This window comes from Phyllopteryx taeniolatus, chromosome 13 (genome assembly GCF_024500385.1).
Source record: "Phyllopteryx taeniolatus isolate TA_2022b chromosome 13, UOR_Ptae_1.2, whole genome shotgun sequence".
NCBI classification, from domain to species: domain Eukaryota; kingdom Metazoa; phylum Chordata; class Actinopteri; order Syngnathiformes; family Syngnathidae; genus Phyllopteryx; species Phyllopteryx taeniolatus.
The window spans coordinates 16,828,707-16,851,702 of NC_084514.1; the positions used below are offsets into that span (position 1 = coordinate 16,828,707).

The following is a 22,996-nucleotide window of genomic DNA, read 5'->3' on the forward strand; positions in this document are numbered from 1 at the left end:
GTCCTGTGACCCAACTTGCCACCATGCACACTCATGCACGCACACATGCGCACGCAGGCACAAAAGTCACACAGACACGCACACACACACACACGGTAATACAAGCTGAGTGATGTTTCTATTCACTGCCTTGGATGATTTGTTTGTATTCAAATCTCCCTAACCTAAATATCTTAACATTGATTCCCCGTACACTGTTAATATGCAAATGTATTAGCTGATATTGTCATCAATGAAAAAATGTGACCTCGTCAGTAAGTCAATTAAGGAAATGTTATCCATCAAGGTACATTTATTTTGTCATGTTCTTGTATTTAAATACATAGTGTAAGTGCAAATAGTTAAGAGTCCAGGGTCTAGGGAACTACACAGTATAGTAGAACATAGTACAAAGTTGGACAGTTATTCAAACAAGCTTGTTATCACCAGATACCCCTTGTCTTCATAGTAGTTGTACAACAGTACCCACAACATTAGCGTGTGTGTTGTTCCTTATTGGTATACAAAAGCAAAAACCTATAATACCACATCTAAGACGCATATTTTAAAATTAGTTTGTGCTTGGAAACACAAAAAGGAAATCGTCTATACAGTCCCCTCCAAATGTATTGGAACGGCAAGGTCAATTCCTTAGGTTTTTTTTATTTATTGATTTATTTTTTATACTGAAGACATTTGGGTTTCAGATCAAAAGACAAAAGTTCAGAATTCCAGCTCTTATTGCATGGTATCTACAACGAGATGTGTTAAACAACTCAGGTTAAGGTCCGGTGATTGACTTGGCCAGTCTAAGACCTTCCACTTTTTCCCCCTGATGAAGTCCTTTGTTGTGTTGGAAGTGTGTTTTGGGTCATTGTCAGGTTGCATGATGAAGCTTCTCCCTATTAGTTTGGATGCATTTTTCTGTAAATTGCCAGACAAAATGGTTTTGTGGACTTCAGAATTCATTTTGTGTCTACCATCATGAGTTACATCATCAATAAAGACTACTGAGCCCGTTCCAAAAACAGCCATGCAAGCCCAAGACATGACATTACCTCCACCATACTTCACAGATGAGCTTGTGTGTTTGGATCATAAGCAGATCCTTTCTTTCTCCATACTTTGGCCTTTCTATCACTTTGGTAGAGGTTAATCTTGGTCTCATCAGCCCAGAAAACTTTGTTCCAACACTTTTGTGGCTCATTGCTGTACTTCTTTGCAAAATCCAATCTGACCTTCCGATTCTTTTTGCTGATGAGTGGTTTGCATCTTGTGGTATGGCCTCTACGTTTCTTCTCTCAAAGTCTTCTTCAAACAGTGGATTGTGATACCTTCACCCCTGCCCTGTGGAGGTTTGCAAACCATTCTGTCTGAAAATTTAAAGCAAAATGCATCCAAACTAATCAGGAGAAGCTTCATCATATAACAAGACAATAACCCAAAACACACTGCCAGGACTTCATTGGGGGGGAAGAAGGCCTTAGACTGGCCAAGTCAATCAAAAGGCCTTAGGCCAATAGAGCATGCATTTTACCTCCTGAAGAGGAGACTGAAGGGAGAAACCCTCACAAGCAAGAACTGAAAGAGGCTGCAGTAAATTCCTGGAAAAGCATTTCAAATGAAGTCAATGGGTTGCAGGCTTGATGCAGTTATTGCAAGTTAGCGTTATGCCACCAAATATGAAATGTTATTCACTTTTAAGTTAATTTAATCTCTTTAGTCTCTTCAAATACTTTTGCTCACTTAAAAAGTGGGTGGCTTTAAACAAAAGGTGCTCTGTCCTGAGTTGTTTACCACATCTAGATGTAAATGAAATGAAAGCTGGCGTTCTGAACTTTTGTCTCATATTCACCTTTTGATCTGAAACTCAGATGTCTTCATTATACAACAAAAACAAAGGAATATACCTTGCCATTAGAATACTTTCGGAGGGGACTCTGTGAGAAGCCCCATCTGCTTACTTGAACATGAAGCAGCGAACATTGGCAGCAGAGCAAGACTGTGGCCACTTAGCTGTTATTCTTTTGTGCCACACCATACAGGTTTGTGGTAAACACTGCAAAAGCTAAAATGTAGCGTGGTTTTCAAAACGGCACAAAATATAGCAAATATTTACCCAAGGCTCGACTTCATGCTTTTTTTTAATAATAAACACAAACAAGTCTTGTCTCTTTAGTTTTTTGAGTTGTGAACTTGTATACCTCGAGGCGTTATGAATGTGATTGTGTGTTTTATTAGTGTTTACACTGCTCTAGACAGGGTGAAGGCTTCTCTAGTGGATGCTTTTAGAGAATACCAAGATGACAAAGCCTGATGCCCCTCTGACGGTGACCGCGCTCTTCAAGCACGAGCGAGCGTCCTCCATGAAACTTGTGGATCTACTCCTCCTTTCTCTTGGCCCCAGGGATCTTTGCTTGTATCCTAGACACAGATAACAAGTAGGAATTGCATGTTTTTGATAGGATTAAGTCTCAGTTAGACAGTAAAGCACCTGCTGCTCCGTTCTCTCTTTTTATGGTGCTCAATTGAGCCTACAAGTTAGGTTTTACTAAATAAGGAGAATGATGGTGGACATTAAAAAAAGTGCACTTGTAACTACTATAGGTTTTTGTTTTTTTCCCACACCTGGATGTTGACCATTGGATGAAAGACTTTTAATCTTAGTTTCAATACGTAAGGGACTGTTCTTTAATGCTTAAGTCCTTATGTGCTTTGAAAAAGTTTTCTGAATGTACACTCACTTCCCCACCACAGAGTTGACATGGGTCCATATTAGTCCCACGTATTGATCTATCTGTGCCTACAAGAAGGGGGGGAAAAAAAAAAACATGATTTCCTTTTATTTATTTTTTTGTCTAATAGACCTTATGATGGTTTAAGGTTGCAAATCTTTACCTGATGCTTCTCATATACCACGGGCATGGTGAACATGGAGACCACAGCTGTAGGCATAAAAAGAGGCATTACAATGCACTGTATTCTCACTCAATGTGTGAACAAAACTACTGGCGTATCTTGGGCAAACTGTGTAAATATCTACACTACAAAGTTATAGCTCCTGGCACACTGACAGACATGCTGCCCTACTTAGGATTACATACATAAAAGCTAAAAATAACCTGTGTATCCAGTTCATACCGACACATATTGCTCCCGATGTGTAATGCAAAAAAAAGTCTCTTAAGTCAACACGGGGTGGAGTAAGGCACAGAGTGGGGTGAGTCAGGGTGACCTCACCTAGGATGACCAGTGTCAGGCCGTTGAAGAGAGCGCCCACATAGGTCAGAAGCCACATCAGCACAGCAAACTGAACAGAAAAAATCGAATTTTAAAATGGTTTTCCTTTCATTGTTGGTAATGGAATTTAAAAGCCCCAAGAGGCAGATCCTGCCATGAGATGTTTCCACCAAACATGGTCTGCTCGTCACGGTAGAGTGAGGAATGTTAAAACCTGATCTTGCTCATGGGTGTGTGTGTTACTTGCTACTTAAATGTGTGACATCATAGACGTGCGTCACAGGGTACCCAGTCAATGATTTCAGCAAAGTAGAGGTAGGCCTACTTAACACTATAAACAAAGGACAACAATGCAACATTTTTTGAGCATGTGCCTGTTTTGTCCTTTCCATTCCTGTTTTTACTGGTCATTCCTGTTGTCCACCCTTTTGGTATGTTGGTTGGTACACCAATGGTAGGATGCCAAAAAGTATGAGAGTTAAGATTAGTAATTTTAGCACACTAAGTTACTTATACATCGGAAATCCTAAAGAATCGTGAACAGACTCAAACTGTCCTGCTTGGTGGAAACAGGACTTGGTGAAATAACTTCCAGACCAGTGCCAAAAACGGAAAAAATGATTGTATGCAAACCTTGAAAGAGTCAATCAGATCTTGAACAAGGAAAAGCCTGCGCAGCTCCCTCATGCAGGTGTTGGTGTAGAGCAGGATTTTGTCAGCATATTTGCTAATTTGTTCCTGGGATAGAGATATTTCCATCTCCAGGTAGCCTCTGGATTGATGCAAGTACAGAAATTAAGTCAATCAATATGCAAACCCTTTAATGGATGACAAAATGTGGTGTGGTCATGGTTCACTCACTTAAAAGGATGCCCCTCATCCGTTTTCTGCACAGCCTGGAGCACAGATTTGTAGATGCGGAAGCTGATGGTGGCAGAGAGGGCAGCCAGGGCTAAGTAGGCCCCAACACTGACCACGCTGAACTGGGTCAGAGAGAAGAGGAGAAGAAGCACGCCGCTGAACACGGCCCCTGACTGCTTCACATTCCTCCAGTAGAGCAGGTCAATAGCTGAGGGGTGAGGACAGAGACAAACTGGGTTACGACCCACAAACAGCGTGACCAGTTATTCAGCAATTGGGACTTTTCATTAGTCAAATATGTTCTCGCACCCCCTACTATGCCTGTTTGGCAGTGGATGCTACACACCACACATCTGGGTCAAATAGCTGAAATATGTCATTTATTGGCATCAGCACACCCTTGGTTCTGGTTCTAATCTAGCTTCCTCGTCCAACTATGCGACCCAGTGCCTGGTGGAGTTGTCGCTCTACATCCATACAGGCCCCTTTGCTGGTCTCAGTTCGTTCATCACTGTTAACACCTGGTTGAGAGCGATCTCATACGTACACAAACATACATCCCATCCAAACGAGACAAAAAGCAGGCGTCATATTGCACAAGTTGCCTGAGGAAAATTAATGATTGACCCGTGGCTGACAGAAATGGGACCACAATCAGCATTTGTTTTTTTAAAAGATAACGGTTCAGTGTGACATGGCCACACTGATAAGCACTCAAGTGATGAAGGATGGTGATGTATGGAGAAACTTCGTACTTCAACACTGACCATACTTTTTGTTGGCTTTGCAGGGCAAGATCTAGAGGTGGCAACGGTGCCCATCTGTAGGTCACCTGAAAATGTAGGCTGGTTCCCATGGTAACAGATGCCTTTTATTACCATTATGTACATCCCTGCTAATCCGCCGACAATAATATGTTCACCGTGCATTCGCTGGAGTTGACGCCTGACCAGGCCTTATCATGTCTGTATGCTGAGAATAGTAGAATTGCTCCTGAGAATGATCCCGCCGGTGCCTTTCTTCTCCTTCCGAAGCAGTGCAACTGCTTTTTTGCCTGCTCTAATTTTAGCCATAGAGTTGTCAATGGCATAGTGATGACGGCCATCTTTGCTTGCCTCTGAAAAGGCGTCTGTGAAGTCTGGAGTAGACCTCAGAGCGCTTTAGACTCATTTTGACTATGTGGGCGCACGCTCTAACGGTTCCCCTTACTTTCTAATGCAACATATATTCATCGTCTCTTCTCAGGACGCAATGATGTGTTGCATATCTATCAAGTAGAAGTCATCAGGAGGAATTGGGAATGGCGATCGACATGCTCTGCCATCCCTATCTCTGACGACAAGCTGGGCCTGTTGGAGATGCTGTGAGAATAACGCATGCATGCACAGGTGTGTACCTACTGCACTAGCACTAGTACCCCCCTTGTACACACACACACACACACACAGAACGCAAAGCAGCTTTACTGTAGAGACCGGGTAAGTGCCGCACAGCCACATTGTAGAGGTTAAAGCATTAGCTTTGTGCAGTAGAAGCGGGTACTGACCTGCGGCTCCCATGGCTGAACAGGGAAAGAGGCAGCTGCTTTATTCACGGACAAAAGGAGAGTGTTGGGGGGGGGGGGGGTGCGTTTGTCCCCCCCCCCCCCCCCTCACACACGCACACACACACACTGCAGAGGAAAGGAGGATCTACAACCACACTAGCCAATCAGCAGCTGTCTGATGAGTGACAGCGCTTTAAGGGGGGCGTCTATGGGTTGGGTTGGCAAAGAAGCACAATGCAATCCAGCACACACACTCGCATTTCGATATGGTCTTTTGAGCTCGGGCAGCACTGCTGTCTCGTGGCAGAGTTTAAAACCAACACATTAAAACTACCGTTTGGTGCTTTAACATTCAAATTGAATCACTTCTAAAGACGCGCACATACAGTGGCCATTTACGGGTGCTCCATCACAATGGTTTGGTGGCAATAGTCTGCCGAGCACCTGCCTGATGCAGTTACCATAGCTACCATATTCGCTCCATTTTATCACCGAGAGATTGGAGAAAAGGAGTGTGTGTGTGTGGGGGGGGGGGTGTTCTTTGGCAGAGATTTATTTGGTCTGAATCTGGGGATCCACAGGGACATAATGAGTGTGCACCCCTGTAAAGATCAAGACTGCCACTCCCTTTTACTGTGGAAAACAAAGGGACAAAGGCAGGTTAGCAGAGGTCTCTTACCCGTAAAATGACTAACCCTGCATGTAAAGGGATGAGGAGAGGAGGTCAGTCTTATGATTTAATATATACAAACACCCAAATTGAACAGACAACGCTTTCGTCATTTCGTACAGAATGACTGTTGTGCCATTGAGGGGCCTGTTAGCTATTAGCGCCCATCGTCATCATACATAAAGAAAACAGAGCAAGTGATTATCACCCGTGACAAGAATAAGAATCCCTCCCACCCTTTTTTTTTTTTTTTTTTTCCTGAAGTGAAACTAGTTTAGCCTGACCTCATTAAATCACTGAAGACATCCTTGTGGCCTCAAACAAGTCATCAGCCCAAGTGTGCAAACATGCAATGGGACTTCTGCTGCCAAACAGTTTAAAATGTAGGATTTGGACATGTTGCCCTTTGAAACATCCAACTTTCATAAAAAAATAGATTTACTCACCACGATATTAGCTACACTTGCACCATCTATGCATAAAATTCCCTTTTACAAAATCATTTTGCTCAATTTTGATTGACAGTGTTAATTTGTTGAATATTGTTTTGTAGATGCAGTTTGCAGTATTCCACTGAGATGTGTTATACATGTTTATTAGCTTTCTCAACTACTAGTCCAACAACATTTGTTCTACTCAACGTTGCGACTGATAGAATAGTTAGCAATTTGCAAGGAAAAGCCGGTAATACACAACAGAAGCTAACATTCACAGTGGAGTAGAATTTTAGTGTGAGTCATCTTAATTCCCTCCTGCACTCTTTGTATTATATCTGACACATGCATCAAAATGACGAGGAGTGACTCCACCATGTCACGTAACTACATATCTAAACATCTTAATAATCTCGTACACATTAAAGATGCAATCACTGATTACTTTGGAAACATTAATAAAGAGGCAGCAAGATTTCACCAGGCTATGCGTCTGTCATATTTAAACATACCTTACGCATTTAACAAGGACATGCATTTACAAGTGCCCCCCCACTGCATGTATGTGAGATCCTATCATTATGGAGAAGTGGATGTAGCTGCTTCACTTTAAACACTTGTCCGGTTTAAGATCAGTGAGTCAGTTGTAGCGCATATAGAATGACGTAACACCATCATTGAGGCTTTATTTACTCAACTCCTGTGAATTGTGGCACAGCATCTTTTTCCAGCGGAGGCCGCCATTTGAAACGCGGGATTCAACTATCGCTATGGTTTGTGGATGCATCCTACCGGATAACTTTAAATGGACATCAATGTGGTTACATAATCAAATTGCTCATGCAGCCATAGGGCTAATAACCAACTGGTATGCTGACATTGGAAACTTCTAAAATCGGCATTTAAAATCAGAGGCCAGTCGGGAGGTGATAATGATGCTCTCTGGATACAGGCAGAGGGAGGATGTCCCCCCCCCCCCCCCATCACGTTCTACAAGGTAGCATGGTGGTACAGCAGATAGGTCTGATGTAATCGGGATGGGTGTGCCCTGGTTACCATGGGAACAGTGTCAGTGCTGGCCGAATTCTCGTCGTGGCAATAAAACGGCATATGCATGTAAAAGCGGTACCGTTTAAATTGTATATATTAAATATTAACATTAATATTAAATGTCTTTGCATGCATGTCAATATGAACAGCATGAATGCTGCTATGTATGCAAGTTACTCTCATCACTCGCCCCACGCTCCTCCCGGTTTTGTCCTCACACATGTAACACAATTGATTGTGCCATCAGGGTGTGTCTGTGCAAAAGGGAGGTAAGTGACATTGTTCTGTGATTCAGTGATTTACGCACGTAAGCAAAGCACACTCAAGACTACACATTGAAAGAAATTGGAGACATTTAAGTACATGCAAGACAGACACATAATTTGCATGCACACAAACAAATCCAAGCAAGTACCCTGGCCCTTCCAGCCGCTCCAGGAGCTTTCCTTCTTCATCACGTCTGCAGAGGCCTGCATGCTGGTGATCACTTTTATCCGTTCTCTCGCTTGCTCTTTTCAAAAATAAATTTTACAGCGTCCACCTTCTTGTTTGTGCACCTCTTCTGTGGCTCGTGCTCACTCGCTCATCGCAGAGAAGGCATGAATGGTCGAAAAAGGATGCAGAAGCGTGGCGCAGATGACAGTGAGGGAGGGAGCGTGGGAGGGAGGGAGGGAGCGAGGATTCCTAGATGCTGCTGGCTGGCGGAGCTCACGCACTGATGCTGTGGATTGGCAAATGTGTCTGTGTGTGTTTGTAGCTAGGAAAGGGGGAAGGGGTGCAAATTGTAAACATCACAGTTGCTGCTGCAATAGCAAACCAGCCATGCGATGATTAGTAGTCAACGGGGATGAGAGAGTGGGTAGGCTTTTGTCTTGAAAGGGTTTGCAGCCTAGGTTTTCGCAACAAAAGCCTAACCAGTGCCGCTAACGGACGGTGGGAGGCAAAGCAGGCTAATCCATCATCATACAGCGGTACATTGACTTTTTGAGTTTTATTTCATTCTGCGACCAAGATCGTAACTCACTTTATTTTCAATTCATCCATCAATTTTTGCTATTGAAATGAATTGAAATTCCATTATTCCAGCTACCAAAAAAAAACCTAACTTTTTTGTTCTGTATTTTAATCAAGAAAAATAGCCCCGTATTGTATAAAAAACTGAATGTAATGAAGTAAACTGATTTTGCAAAGTGTTGTATTGCACGTGTGCTTTACAGGGACGTGGCCTAGTGAGTAACGTTAGGAGCTGTAGTCAGGTTGGCTTAGTTGGTTGGATTTGTCTGCGTGTGAGCGTCTGGGCATGAGTTGTGGCTTTTCAGCAGCTCCATGCGATTGTCCTTTGTGTGTGTGTGTGTGTGTTTGACTGTGCCATTCAATAAACGGCTGCAAGTGCATCAGTGACTGTGGCTCTCTTTGCCCACATGTAAGGGCACTACAGTACCTTTAGTGCATCCATTTCCCCCCCCCACTTCACTCGAGTAGCAGTGTGTCTGAAGCTCACTCGTTTTGGCTCTCAAAGCAAAAACAATCGACCAAGTGACCGCTCATAACGCAAATAAACTAATCAATTGGGGCACTGGTAAATCAAGGTACCGCTTTTACTTTCAAATCATTAAGTGTTGAATGCTAGTATTTATTTAAGATTGTTTGTGATACAGTATGATTTTCTTTAAAGGTTGAGGATTGCAGACCAGTTGTGCTGTGACAGTATTTATGGTTGTGTTGAGCTACTCAAATGTCCAATTTCCACTGTGACTCATTGAGTGCTTTTGCTTTAATAATGAATATGGAGAGGCATGCATTTTGCATGCGAGCTTAAGCACAATAGTCCTTGTTTATTGCATTGAGGACGTGTGTGTTTACTGACTTCCTCCCCCAGAATAAGGGCAACTGCAAATGCAACAGATATATGGAAGATGTACCTGAAACAAATACGAGTGAAACTGCACAGTCACCATGATGTCAATAGTGACAGGAAAACACTCCCTTGAGCTACATCTCAAAGAACCCATCCCCCGCCCCCTGTTGGCGACCCCACCTTACACCTTCTGTTCACTGCAGCCTCCACACTGCCAACACCCACTACCAAGTAGAAAAAAACAGATTCTCTGAGCCAGACTGAACGTGCTCCCCCATCGGTGTTGCTATGGTAACTGGGGATGAAGCTCCAACCTACGGTGCTGAACAAAGATACACTGCTCCCTCTAGTGGTGGACAAACAGACATATGACCTGTTTTTTTTTTTTCTTCCTTGTATTTCCAGAACCTTCTCACAATAAGTAAACAAAACAGAAAGAGCTCGATCAGAAGCAGTAAAAATACTTGGCACCTCAACTTCCCCTTAAGTTGGGCCTGCAAGTATCGTTAGCACCCACTAATGATATATATTCATGTCTTTTAAGGGGATGCATCCCAAGAAAAACATTCTTTTTTAGCCATTAAACAATATGGAGTGCAAGTGTAATCCCTTAAACCACCTTAAAAATCTGACGCACTCCCATGGTTCTTTATGTAAACAGGGAGAGAAAAGATGACCAATGGTAGGCAAAATACACATTCTAAGGTTAAACGTGCATCTTAGATTGAATAAACGTCATCTGACTGTGACTCCCGTGTCTGCTTTACCTAATCCCAGGATTTGAGTCCAACAAACAAGGAGCAATATGCTGCAAAATGCATCATCTCTACGATTTAAATATCACTCTTTGCTCACCATCAGCTAATTTCTTGGTTTACAGGTCTGACAATACAGTTTGTCTCCCTTTTTCGCATAGCCAAGATGTGAATTGATGCAATTGAACTCTTGTTTTTTCTCCTTTAAATACGCCACTAGGGGGAAGCAGACTCACGACAAGGTCTTCACACGTGCACATAGAAGCAGAGCAGCTGGGTAAGTCTGTGTGTCTCTCTCTAAACAAGCCTGTTTTAGTTTGTGGCCTTGTCAACAAAGCAACACAACAGCACGCCATGCAGCAGCTTGCAGTAGACAAACCAAGTCAGGGAATGTATTGCAAGTGCTAATAGGGCTATTTAAATGATGGTCTTTTCGGCTGAAAACTGATCAACAGTTCATTTACGAGACACTGGCACCTTGAAATCTGAAAACATTTGAAAATGGGTATCAAAGTGTGACTTTTTGAAAACTTTATCGATTAGGTATGAATGCTAAACAGTTATCTGTAAAAATGGAGGACATGCATATGTGTCGGCTTGTGTTCAGTCTGGGCATGTTCGAGTACAGCACATCACAACCAAAAAAAAACAATGCAGTACTGAGGGACGGGTGGCACAGTGCCCGACTGGTTAGCACATCTGCCTCACTGTTTTGAGGACCGGGGTTCAAATCTGGCCTTGCCTGTGTGGAGTTTGCATGTTCTCCCTGTGCCTGCGTGGGTTTTCTCCAGGTACTCCGGTTTTCTCCCACATCCCAAAAACATGCATGGCAGGTTAATTGAAGACTCTAAATTGCCCGTAGGTGTGAATGGTTGTTTGTTTACATGTGCCCTCCGATTGGCTCGCAACCAGTTCAGGGCGTACGCCTCCTCTCGCCCAGAGTTAGCTGAGATAGGCTCCAGCATAACCTAGTGAGGATAAGTGGTATGAAAAATGGATGGATGGATTGTGAGTGACAGAGGTGCTGTTGTACTATTTGTTTCGCTCCCAACAAAGTCTACATGAACCACTGAAATGCATGACTTACAGGACATATATACAATTTTAAACACACATACAGTGAATCATCTCGATTCGCAAGGGCTAGGGACCAAATCCCGCCTCGAATAGCAAACATCTGCAAATTGTAGACTTGATGCCCACCCCCATGTTAATAGTTTAAACCTACTACTACTCAGCTAAAATCTACTCAAACAATGATCCCAAAACACTTAAATATACTTTCAAACTTATCTTACAACAGTACCCTTGAAAAGAAATGGCTTGCATCTTATTGGATTTAATTAAAAGAAAATATATATATATTTATATATATATATACGGGAAGTGCGAGAACACTGATGTGTATGACACCGCTTCGCAACCTCGTTAAATACCGATTACTACTTTCCTATTGGCCATTTTATTACAATTTTGACTCGATGATACATAGACTGTTAAACCTACTGAGCTCGTTCATCACGTTGCTATTTGCTGTCAAGCGCGCCAGTTATCAAGCTGGTGGTCAACGCTAGCTACTCCTCCACTAGGATGGCGCCATAGGCACGTAGCTTTTAGGGGGCATCTTAGGGGTCATTACAAAAAGAGCACAAAATATGTGGATAGGTGGGAATAGGTGTTTTTCACTGCATAGTGTATGTGCAGACCAATGGTATGCAAAAGGTGGTTTACAGCATTAACTCTGCAATGCTATTCCTCAATATTGTGGCATATTTTGAAAGGTGAAACAACTGACTAAAAAAGTCAAGCGCTGGTTAATCACAACACATAGAGACAGTAAGGTTTGGAAAGATCAAGATGGAGAAGAGCTAAAGTATAATCATTCTCACCTTTTTTTTTGTTCAAACCTTCCAGGAGGAAGGAAGGAGTTGATTTCCCAAGATCCACTTTGCCTTCATTGGTCTTCTTGTCCTCCAGATTGAACCTCTCTGGACGCACCTCTGGGGGCACAGTAGCAGTCGGAGGCTTGGGCTTGCTCAGGCGCTCTTCCTCTGCTCTGACCTTTTCTTTGACCGAGGGCTCGGCTGATGCAGCCCGAGGGGCACTGCGGGCAGTAGGGACACTTGGAACCAGGGAAGAGGGATGGCCGGCTCCGAGATTGGGGCTGCCCACGCCCTGCTCTCTTTTGGGACTTTCTTCTGATGCTGACTCAATGAAGAGGTCGCTGTCGAGCTCCGCCTCTCTCTCCTCACGCAGAATGCTGTAGGCTGCAGGTGGGCCATGGTTGCCGGCCAGGCTGGAACCAACCTTAGAAACAACCGGGGGGCTGTCAAAGGGACCGCTGGACTGGTTGAAGGTGCCCTTGCTTTTAGGTGGTTCGGCAAACGGGTTGATATTGGCCTTGGGAGAATCCTCAGACACCAGTTCAATCTCGGAGTCTCCGGACTCTGCACTGCTGCCATCTTGGTCCCTGCCACCGACCTGTGGACCTGGACTATATTTGGTAGCTGCAGACTTCGCTGCATCAGCCTTGAACACATCATGGGAAGGGAACTCTTTTTCTGCAGAAAAATAAATACTACAGTCTACTATGAATTCATCATTCAATCATTCAGATCATCATATCTTAAATATACAGTACTGTAAATCAGGGGTGCACAAACATTAGTGCTCAAGGGCCACATTTGATTTTTAAAACGGACAGGTGAAGAAAAAGTTTCCAAAAACGTGTATTAAAAAAGTTTCTTTTAATGAAATCATTCACGTTTTACGTTTATAATTCATTTACCAATTTAATAAAAAAATAAATGTATGTAAAACTTGTGTACTTATAACAAAAAACTGTGATAAGATAAAGGAATGAATGATTTTACATAACAAATAGAGTTAGGATCCTTGATATTGTGAATGCTTGGAGGCCAGATTAAAGAGTGGACCGGGTCATTTTTGCTCACCCTTGCTATGTATACGGACAGACGTATTGGGACACCTGGTCAATGTCATCAACAGGAATCCAAAAATGTGGAGTTGGTCCACCGTCTGGAGCTATAAAAGCTTCCACTCTCTTTGGAAGACTTTGTACAAGATTTGTTGTGTTTTGTTCTCTTAATAGAACTTTTGTGTGTTCACAGGTCACTGACGGACCTGAGAGATTAATTAATATTCTAGTTAATCCCAAAGGTATTAATGTGTTTTCTTCCACAGCAAAGTCATCGAAGCATGAATGTCGCTTTGCGCACTGGGGCACATGCTGGAACTCAAAACTGTTCCCACAAACTAAGACGTGTCCCAAGACTAGGCAATATAACAATAAAACAAGTATATGTGCTGTGCTTACGTGTAGGTGAAGCATTGGGGGTTGAGGCGGGGCTCTCGTCCTCTGGTTCTGACAGGGTTACAGTGGGGACCCCCTGCAGGCCCACACTAAGCACATTTTCACGATCACGGTCACACCCAGTGGCTGGAGGGGGGCGCTGCTGAGGCTCGGCCTTGGATGCTGGAGCCTGCGACTCGGTTAGGGTGATCTTAACGGGGCTGGCTGACTGTGGTGTGCCTCCCAGGTTCCGGTAGGAGCGGTAGTCGGACGGCTCCTCATCAGACGGCTCCTCCACATAAGGGAAGGAGTGGGACCCCAGGGCTGGACCGAGATTCTCATCTTCTTCCTCTTCTCTTCCAGGGTTCTTATCGATGTAGCTACCTAGTGAGTCACGACCGGTCAACCCTGTGTCCACCAGGCTGTTCAGCGCCCCCTGCTGTTGGTCCTGGCGATCATCCCCATGGCTTATGTCCATGTAGTTGTAAGATTCTGTCTTTTCTAAGCCTGTGAGAGACTTGGGCATGTCGTTGGGCAGGTTGGACATGGTCTTGGTGCTGGAGCTGAAGGTGTACATGTCAGTGGAGAAGTGGTCCAGGCCGGAGGACCCAGAGGAAGCCTTTACGTTGTCAGACAGATATGAAGATTCTTGACCTGATGTAAAGCTCTGATTGGACAGCAAGGAGGTGTACACGTCACCATAATTCATAGGCTTCCTGAAGAGGCCTGACATTGGGTCACCTATGAGTCCATCATGGACATGCGGGAGGAGAAGAAGTAAAATAGAATTAGTGATAACTACAAAAATGGAGCTAGCTTGAAAATGCACAAATCTGTGTCAAATGCCTCTTAATGTCATAATGTGCTTGAGGTCAGACTGGATACACAGTTTTGCAGCCCAGCGAGGCACCACTAACAGAGCCTACTTGTGCCCATGCCGTTGACAAAGGAGGATTGTTCAGCCACCAAAACCCACAGAGCCACAGCCAGTGTCTGTTCTAAATCATCCATAACACTAATGCTGCATCTCATATCCAGAGATGTCAAATGTTCCAATATGGTTGGTTTTTTTGTTATGGGCAGTTGTCATATGGCTGGTGTTATGGATAAGTAAAAATGTTCCGGAGAGGAAATTCTGCACGCTTATTTCACTAAGTTGGACCACTGTCAAAATCGTGTTGGAATTTAGGTCATCATACATCTATAATTGAAGTATAATATAAAAGTATTAGTATTGTTAGTGTTGTTTGGAATCTTTCTGGTGTGTGTTTGTTTTGAATGAGACACGTGTTCTTTGCTAAATCATAATGGTTCCCGACAAAATATTGAGAATTTTCCTGAGAGGTGATGATAGCGGTTGGCATCTCTGCATATCCACGGTCAGAAATGGAATAGAAGACAGGTACCCTTAAGTCTACGTTACTGTATCACATAGACTCCAGTCCATGATGACTGTTCGTACCTTTTCCAGGGCTAAACATATTTATGTCTCGAAACTGTATAAGTCATAAATCCACGGTATAAAAGCAATAGATCTCATGGTATAACAAGGCACCGTGTCCCTACATCAGTGAGGTCCTTTTTGTGTGTGCAGCGAACCGATGTTGAGCTGTGCAGATCCAGGCATATGTGGCGCATGCCGCTGACACATCGCCATACACAAATCCACCACCAGTACTTCTTTTTACACATCAGTGAAGAATGCTAAAATGTTACTTGATAAAAGTTTTTTGTGATGGTGACAGTTTGAATATACAATGGACTATATCTGCATTATTCCAATCGGGGAAAAAAATGTTTTGCAATCTGAATAAATCAGAGGTCAAGCGGTGTCCCCTCAGATTGTATTCAGCCTTAGAAGTTCCACTGTATTTCAAACCATCTGGCCAGAAGTAAAGGTTAAGTGTTATATAATATAGAAATAATATATATATTCTATATTGGCACGGTGGACGACTGGTTAGCACATCTGCCTCACAGTTCTGGGGACCGGGGTTCAAATCCCGGCCCCGCCTGTGTGGAGTTTGCATGTTCTCTCCGTGCCTGGGTGGGTTTCCTCCCACATCCCCAAAACATGCGTGGGAGGTTGATTGAAGACCGTAGGTGTGAATGTGAGTGCGAATGGTTGTTTGTTTCTATGTGCCCCACGATTGGCTGGCGACCGGTTCGGGGTGTACCCCGCCTCCTGCCTGAAGATGGCCGGGATAGGCTCCAGCAGCCCACGACCCTAGTGAGGAGAAGCGGTAAAGGAAATGGATGGATGGAAATTCTATATTGAAAAGTAAACTATAAGTGCACAGTGACTTTTCCATCACCCAGAATTATGATGCCCAACAATTGACCGGTTATACATACTGTAGGAACAGCCCGTAGCCATGCTCATGGCATATACTGTATAAACCCAGCACCCACTCACACTCAATACTAATATTTGTGTTGTGCTGTGTACAACACAGTCTCGTTGGCCCCTGCGTCTGTCCTCTAGCCCCCGCTTCCTCCCGTGCAGGGGTGGCACTATAAATAGTCTGGCTCCAGCTGCTGGGCTTGGATGAGGGGGTAAAGATTGAAAACTGCAGCCTTTGGGTTAGCAGTAGAGGGAGCATGAAGACTGAAGTGACAGAGGAGACGACAGTTCAGGACATCCCTCCCTACTTCCTCTCTTAAAAGCCTCTCCACCCTTCCTTTCTCCCTTTGTCATTAACAATACACCACGTCATGTGCAGCACAGTCATAAGTCACGCTACGCATCCAAGCTGAGACCCAAAGGAGGAAATGACGAATACAGTCTGAGACATTAGACCGTATGATCCCAGTATGCCACAAACCTCAGTCAAACGTTGACAACAATAATCTTTGGAAAGGCACAATAATTGATAACACTCTTATATTGACTGTCATTAGATTGTGGTGCTGTACCTAATGTTGTGGCTGGTCAGTGGAAACTTGATGCCATTTGTTCAAATTGTGCCCAGTGACATGAATGCCCTTGATGTGATGCTAAAGCGAATCAACAAATAATCCTCTTTATTCCACTACTAGCGTATAGATCCCATCAGCCATCACCCTGGCAACGCCTTCATAATCTAGCACTCACTGATTCAAAACACTGACAAATTCCTCCTCGGCAGATGTGGGAAGCACTCGGAGCCACTACACGGCGTGAAGAGAGGTGATGTGTAATGCTCTGAATATTCACTAATCTGAGTCAGGCCGAACTGTGGGTAAAACACCCCCCTCCTGCCTCCCCCAGGTTCTCTCCACCTAGCACAACAACTCAGCGGGTGTTGTATAAGTCATCTGCATCAGTGACGAAGTAGAATGCTGGTCTTCACTGGCCGCGATGACAGTGGCTCTGTGCTGTTCGTTGAAAAACCTGCAGTATTGAGACTGGGAGCATTTTCAACCGAAGGGACCCACAAGGCTCTGACAAAAGCTTTGCCACACTCACATGGGATTAGAGGCGACAACAGAGGGATTCTCACACTGATGCCAACATAATTATGTCACTGAATGGACGGATGGTTAGATTTAAAAAAAAAAAAAAAAAAAAAAAAAACTAAGTCCTGGCGGATGCTCGTTGAAGGGGGCTTTTGTTGTCCTGAATTGAATGCGGGCTGACAATCTGTGCTAGGTCATATACGGGCAACCCGTACGCAGAGCAGAGATCATATCGAAAAACGTCCCATGTTGCAAATTGATTGCACGGGAACTTTTCGAAATGACAGAAAATAGGCCCCAAATTTCTCTGTAGGGTTTTCAACCTTCAAAAGAGCAGTAAATGTGCTGCTCAGGGACGATTCAGTTACTCCATCCATGACCTTCTCAACTGTGGTGTTATGTTTCGGGAGTTTGCTTTCACTCCATGACCTTGTGGGAAAAAAATCTATCAAGCTCCTGTTTAATCTCACGAAGGCCATCTGGGCCTTTTGCTATTTAGCTAAAATGGAATTTGTTACTCTGTTTAGACGGCTGTCAACTGGAAATGTAGATCGTTTTGGCATGCAAACCTTTGAAAATTGGTCTCAAATGCCACTGCCTATTTAAGACAGTTCTACTCGCTATTGATGCTCTTCCATTGACAAAAGCCGGTACTGTTTCTAGTACCTGGTCAACCCATTTTGGGTGGGTCGGGATGATCTTGGAAAAAAAGTGCATGTTTTTATATTCAGATTTTTTTTCTATACAGTACAGATAAATTTCCATACTGAACATATTAGGTTACATATTATAGGATACACATAATAGGAACATTTTAGGCTCTAGCCGATAGTTGACTCCATCAACAAATACAGTGCAGCTCAGCCTCTGGCTAACGGACATCATGGCTAGCAATATGCTTTTGGCAGTATGTAAAAGTCATTTAAAACGGTGTACGAAAGTACAATATACTGTAGATGTGTTTTCAGAGGCAATTTCTAAACAAAAATATGTCTTCTATAAAAGTGGGTCATGACTAGGGTTGGTCATCGAGAGCCGAGTGGAACCGGGACTAACATTCCGGTTTTCCCGGAATCGTTCAAATAAAAAAAAAAATCGCTTACCAGTTTCAATTGCCTTTTAGTTCATAGGTTTGCAGTTCAACAGTTGAGTAGAATAAGACAAGATGAGTCATAATATGATTGTGCTGGGAGGTGATGAAGTATACGATCCTTATACAGTCGTCGCGTTACTCAAACTTCTAGATTAGCTTTACGTGGCCACTTACTATCCTATTTCAATATCTGTGAAGGCACAGAAAATGGTGTTGACAAAGGCGGTGTAACGAGTGAGAGCAGGTACAAACAAAATTACTTTTAAGAAAATAGAAAAAAAAAAAGAAAAAAAAGTTCCACTGAAAATTATCGACTGTTCTGAGTTGCAGTGATCCAAAGCAATAGAAGCATGCAATTATGGCATGACGTATCACTGCAGGCCACAGGGGGCAACTGTTATTGTTCCATTGGCTTAAGGTAGATCAATGTAGAGGCAGTTTGAATAAATGCTATTTGGATTCTGGGGCAGTGAAGTTGTATTGATTTTTTTTTTTTTTTTTTTTTTTCTTCTTCTTTTTCCCTTTTCTTTCCCCTTGTCTTGATATTTATGGCTGAAGAGTGTGTAGTAGAGTGTATACTCCGAACTGTCAGTTGAGTGTAACTTCTGATTGGCATTTCACTTGCATCACAAAGCAGAATATAGCATGAGAGTGTGAAGATGCACGCATTTGCTGAAATAAACCTCCATAAAAAACAATGCAGATGTAGTTTTGTGCGTGATAATCGCTCCAATGCCATGAGAAGTGTTGCAATACCCTGCGCTGGGATTTACCTTCAGCACAGGCATGAGAGATGATGGACACAGACAGAAGCATCGTATTACACTTCCTGCCTCTTAAGCATTCTTGGCGTAAACACAAGGGACAGTAGCACGTCAAATAGTCAGACAGAGATTGACTGACATAAACAAAGCCTTGATGTTCTTATTGTCCACCACAACAGCTTTACAGAAACAAGGACAACGACATCTATATCAGTCTGGAAAAGTCTGGAAAAAATTGTTTCATCTCGATCACGAAGTCTGAAGAGACCTTACAGAGACCTTAGACCTTAAATGATTGACAGCACCCCTAAACCTATGATCCTAGTATTGCCCCTGCTTACACTGCTCCCCTTGGGAGAATGAGCCAAGCTCTCGACATGCAGCTAAAAAGCAGTGTTGGCTCATGTGCGAACACTAAGTGCTTTGTGCACCCGAGACACACAAAGAGGAGCCAGACAGATGAGCAACAGCCTCACCTTTGTAGTCCCTGACGACATGCTGACACCACTGTCTGATTCATTGAGTCGGCAGGTGATTGTGTATTTTGATTACATTGTTACATGTAAATTGTAAAATGTAAAATGGTTGTTTGTTTGTATGTGCTCTGCGATTGGCTGGCGACCAGTTCAGGGTGTACCCCGCCTCCTGCCCGATGATAGCTGGGATAGGCTCCAGCACGCCCGCGACCCTCGTGAGGAGAAGCGGCTCAGAAAATGGACGGATGGATGGATGGATGGATGTTATATTGCAGCCATTTGCTGAAATAATTTAAGTTCAACAAAACACGTCCTTGTATATGATAGATCTGAAGTATGGCATGACTGTGTGGTTTTGCTGCCGGCCCGTGAAATGAGAACGATAGGCCCAGCAAAGGCAGGAAGCCAGGCTCCTTGGTTTTTTTTTAAACTTCTCATGAATTTTTCAGTGAACTCGTGAATGAAAAGTGCTCGGCGCCAGTTTTCATTGTCAGCCTTAAAGCTGCGATATGCTGAGGAGAAGGATAAACTAAGAAGGCACATCTTTATGTTGAAACATGACTTTAATTAACAGTTGGGGGGGGGGGGAAATACTAAATTGCAACTACAGTCCAGTATATCCTTCTATACCTCCAGTATGAATGCATTTAATAGAAAATCAGGGCAATTAATTCTTCTTCATTACACCTTACAAGACACTTAATTAGGTACACCACACTACAGAACGATACCTTTTTATTGAAGTTTTTATTGACATTGTCATGTATTAATATTTTTTTCTAGCAGATGCCTGAAGATTTTGGTCTAACATTGACTGTTATTTTGAACTGTTCATAATTCCTTACACCTTGACTAAGGTTCCAGAAGGAAAACAAAAATGAAGAAATGAATAAAAATGGCACCAAAGCATGACGTTGCCACCACCATGCTTCATTGTAGGTCTGGTGTTCTTTAGGTGATAAACAGTGTTGTGTTTGCCCCACATATCTTTTGGAATTGTGACCAAAACATTCAACCTGTGTTCCACTAGACCATATTAAAATCTACCAAACACGTGGGAAAATGTGTTATGGTCATAGATAAGGTGGAAGGAATTTTGAACAATTCAAAATGGCAGTCTGTGTTGCCAAAACACCTTCAGACTTCTACTAAAAAGTAATAAAGCCTGTTGGGAAAAGCCTACGAGAACATCTGAACTTTATTTTAATCAGAGGCACTTTAAATGGCAGATGTGTACTGACTCCCATTTGACACGAGTTTGATGTTGTGCAACCACATTATTTCAGTTGTTTACTTTTACTTCCTCTCTTGAGACAATTTATTTTTCACACACACGCAAACTATTGAAAGGCTCTCATAAGGACTACTCAAACACTCTCATACACACGAGTCTTGCTCTCATTGACACACTACTCAAATGCACTCATTGCCTACTCAAATGCTCTCATTGACACTACTCAAATGCTCTCATTTACACTGGCATTCACGAGTTCATGTCAATCATGCTCACACGTGAATAGTGTAAATCTTTTATTCTGTAGTTCAATTCAAAAAGTGAAATTATAGCGATGAACTGCACGCTGCACACACTCAGAGTGACGTATTTCATATTTAAAATATGTATTATTTTGATGATTGTAGCACATAGCAAATAAAAAAAATACCCATATTGAGAAACTAAATTATAACGTCAAATGAAATAGTGCATTCAAGAAATAAAGTGATTTTTAATGTAGAAGTTAGGCTAGAATTTGCCCTCTGAAAAGTACTGCAGTGTTTAATCACTCTGAGTACTGAAGAAAAACTTTTCAACTATATTCTAATTTATTGAGATGTACCTATATTTAAAAAAGTCATGAAATATTTGACTCTGACGGTGTGTAGCCTGGAGTGCATATCTATGACACGAGTTTCACTACGACAATAAAATTCCTTCATTCCCTTTGTACATTAAACATATATATGTATGTACTATACAGTATAATGCTATGTAACGCTACTGCTTACGTTAGGCTTACTATTGTACTTGTTTGTTCCGTGAGATTTTTCAATTGTAAAATATGTTCCTTGGCTCCATAAAGGTTGGCAATCACTGCTCTAGTGAGCTCATGTATTCTAATCAATCAAGAACAAACCAACATTACGACATGACAGAAATAATGGGTGCTAACTTCCTGTAATTAAATTACTTTATTTTTAATGAAATTACTTCACCCACACCGAAACTGATTCGACAGAACGGTGGCGAGCCGTTACAGTACTATGTCAAAAGACACGCGACGAGGCTAAAAATAAACTAGCTTTTGGATTCAAAAACACTGTGCACGATGGCAACGCGGAGTAAATGTCTTTTGCGGAACCGATCAATGACGTCATTGATCGGATGGGCGAATTATGACGTGAAAGCCGATCAGCGTAAATTGCTAATTATCGGCCGATACCGATCAGGCCGATAAAATCGGTGTAAAGTCTAGAATAATCTATACAAAAGGCCCAGATACCAAATGTATGCCACGCCACTGGGTTTTAAGGTAGACTTTTCGATAGTTATTGTGTTCGATGCCACTGAATTATTCATGTGTACCTAATAAAGTGTCTTGGATGATGAAATGTTGAATTGTCCGGTTTTCCCCCTTACACTGCATTAAGTAATGCTGCGTCCAGTGATCGTATGTGCAGGCCTGCAGTGATCTCGGTTCATGCTCACTGTTACTGCATGCTGCAAATTGTTCCAACACTCCTCCGTGGTCACATAGAAGAAAGCATTGTCAACATTCATTGTTTATGCAGAGCAAGAGGACTTTTACTTTTCACTGAGTTAACCCTGTGTTAGATTGTTTATGAATTGGTTGGGTTTTATTTTACATTTTTATTTTATTTTTTTTTTATTTTTTTTTTTTTAAGGTATGGAGCCTGCACCAACTGCCGGCCTTACCTGTAGATGCAGTTTCCATAGCAACTGGGTGCCTTTTCCCGTCGTCCTGGTACGGATGAAATTGTCGATCCAGGTCGTCGGCCGCCTCACCGCCGCTCGGCTTCACTTCGTCGCGCAAATCGTCGAGGCGCGTCGCCGCCTCCGCGTTGCCAAACATGCGGCCGTAGTCGTCGCCGAACCACTTGTCCTCCGAGCCGAGCTCCTCGCCGGACTGCGCGGACATGCTCGCGTTGAGTGTGTGTGTGTGTGTGTGTGTGTGTGCTGGGTTACGGGCCTGCTCGAGTGTGAGGCAAACACGCTATGCGGCGTCTGTCAGCCGGGGTGTGCGTGGACGCGTCCTCGGATGAGGCGGTGCGCTCGGTCGTGGAGCAGCAGAAGAGGAGCGGGCGCGATTCTTGTAGTTCACTGCTCGCTACGGCGGTGACGTCATGGTGCCCGGGCGTCTCGGGGTAGCCACACTTATATAGGAGCTGCCGTAATTATGGCATCTAGAAATGACAAGTCCACAGTATCCATGAATGTAGTAAAAACAACCCAAAATAATGTGTACAAATCATGACAAGGAATAATTATCAGTCTGCTGG

At 43.1% G+C, this 22,996-nt stretch overlaps 1 protein-coding gene and 1 long non-coding RNA gene across 4 annotated transcripts; one reads left to right on the top strand and one right to left on the bottom strand.

Moving 5' to 3' along the window:
• Positions 1-274: 274 nt before the first annotated feature.
• rtn1a (reticulon 1a) lies at positions 275-22,931 on the bottom strand. Of its 3 annotated transcripts, XM_061794891.1 has the most exons (9): positions 22,413-22,931; positions 13,731-14,447; positions 12,283-12,954; positions 4,081-4,288; positions 3,853-3,991; positions 3,220-3,289; positions 2,878-2,924; positions 2,724-2,782; positions 275-2,403 (listed from the first exon to the last, which is right to left on the bottom strand). In XM_061794891.1, the coding sequence occupies exons 1-9, from the start codon at positions 22,633-22,635 to the stop codon at positions 2,361-2,363; spliced, it is 2,178 nt and encodes a 725-aa protein (XP_061650875.1). In that variant the 5' UTR covers positions 22,636-22,931; the 3' UTR covers positions 275-2,360. The 3 variants fall into 3 exon arrangements, with proteins under 3 accessions (XP_061650875.1, XP_061650876.1, XP_061650878.1); XM_061794892.1 differs by lacking the exons at positions 12,283-12,954; positions 13,731-14,447; positions 22,413-22,931 and adding an exon at positions 8,196-8,438; XM_061794894.1 differs by lacking the exons at positions 12,283-12,954; positions 13,731-14,447; positions 22,413-22,931 and adding an exon at positions 5,627-5,729.
• Positions 4,873-10,670, top strand: LOC133487779 (uncharacterized). The gene is made up of 3 exons (XR_009791445.1): positions 4,873-4,920; positions 5,326-5,468; positions 10,614-10,670. It is a non-coding gene; the product is annotated as an uncharacterized LOC133487779 (long non-coding RNA).
• Positions 22,932-22,996: the final 65 nt, after the last annotated feature.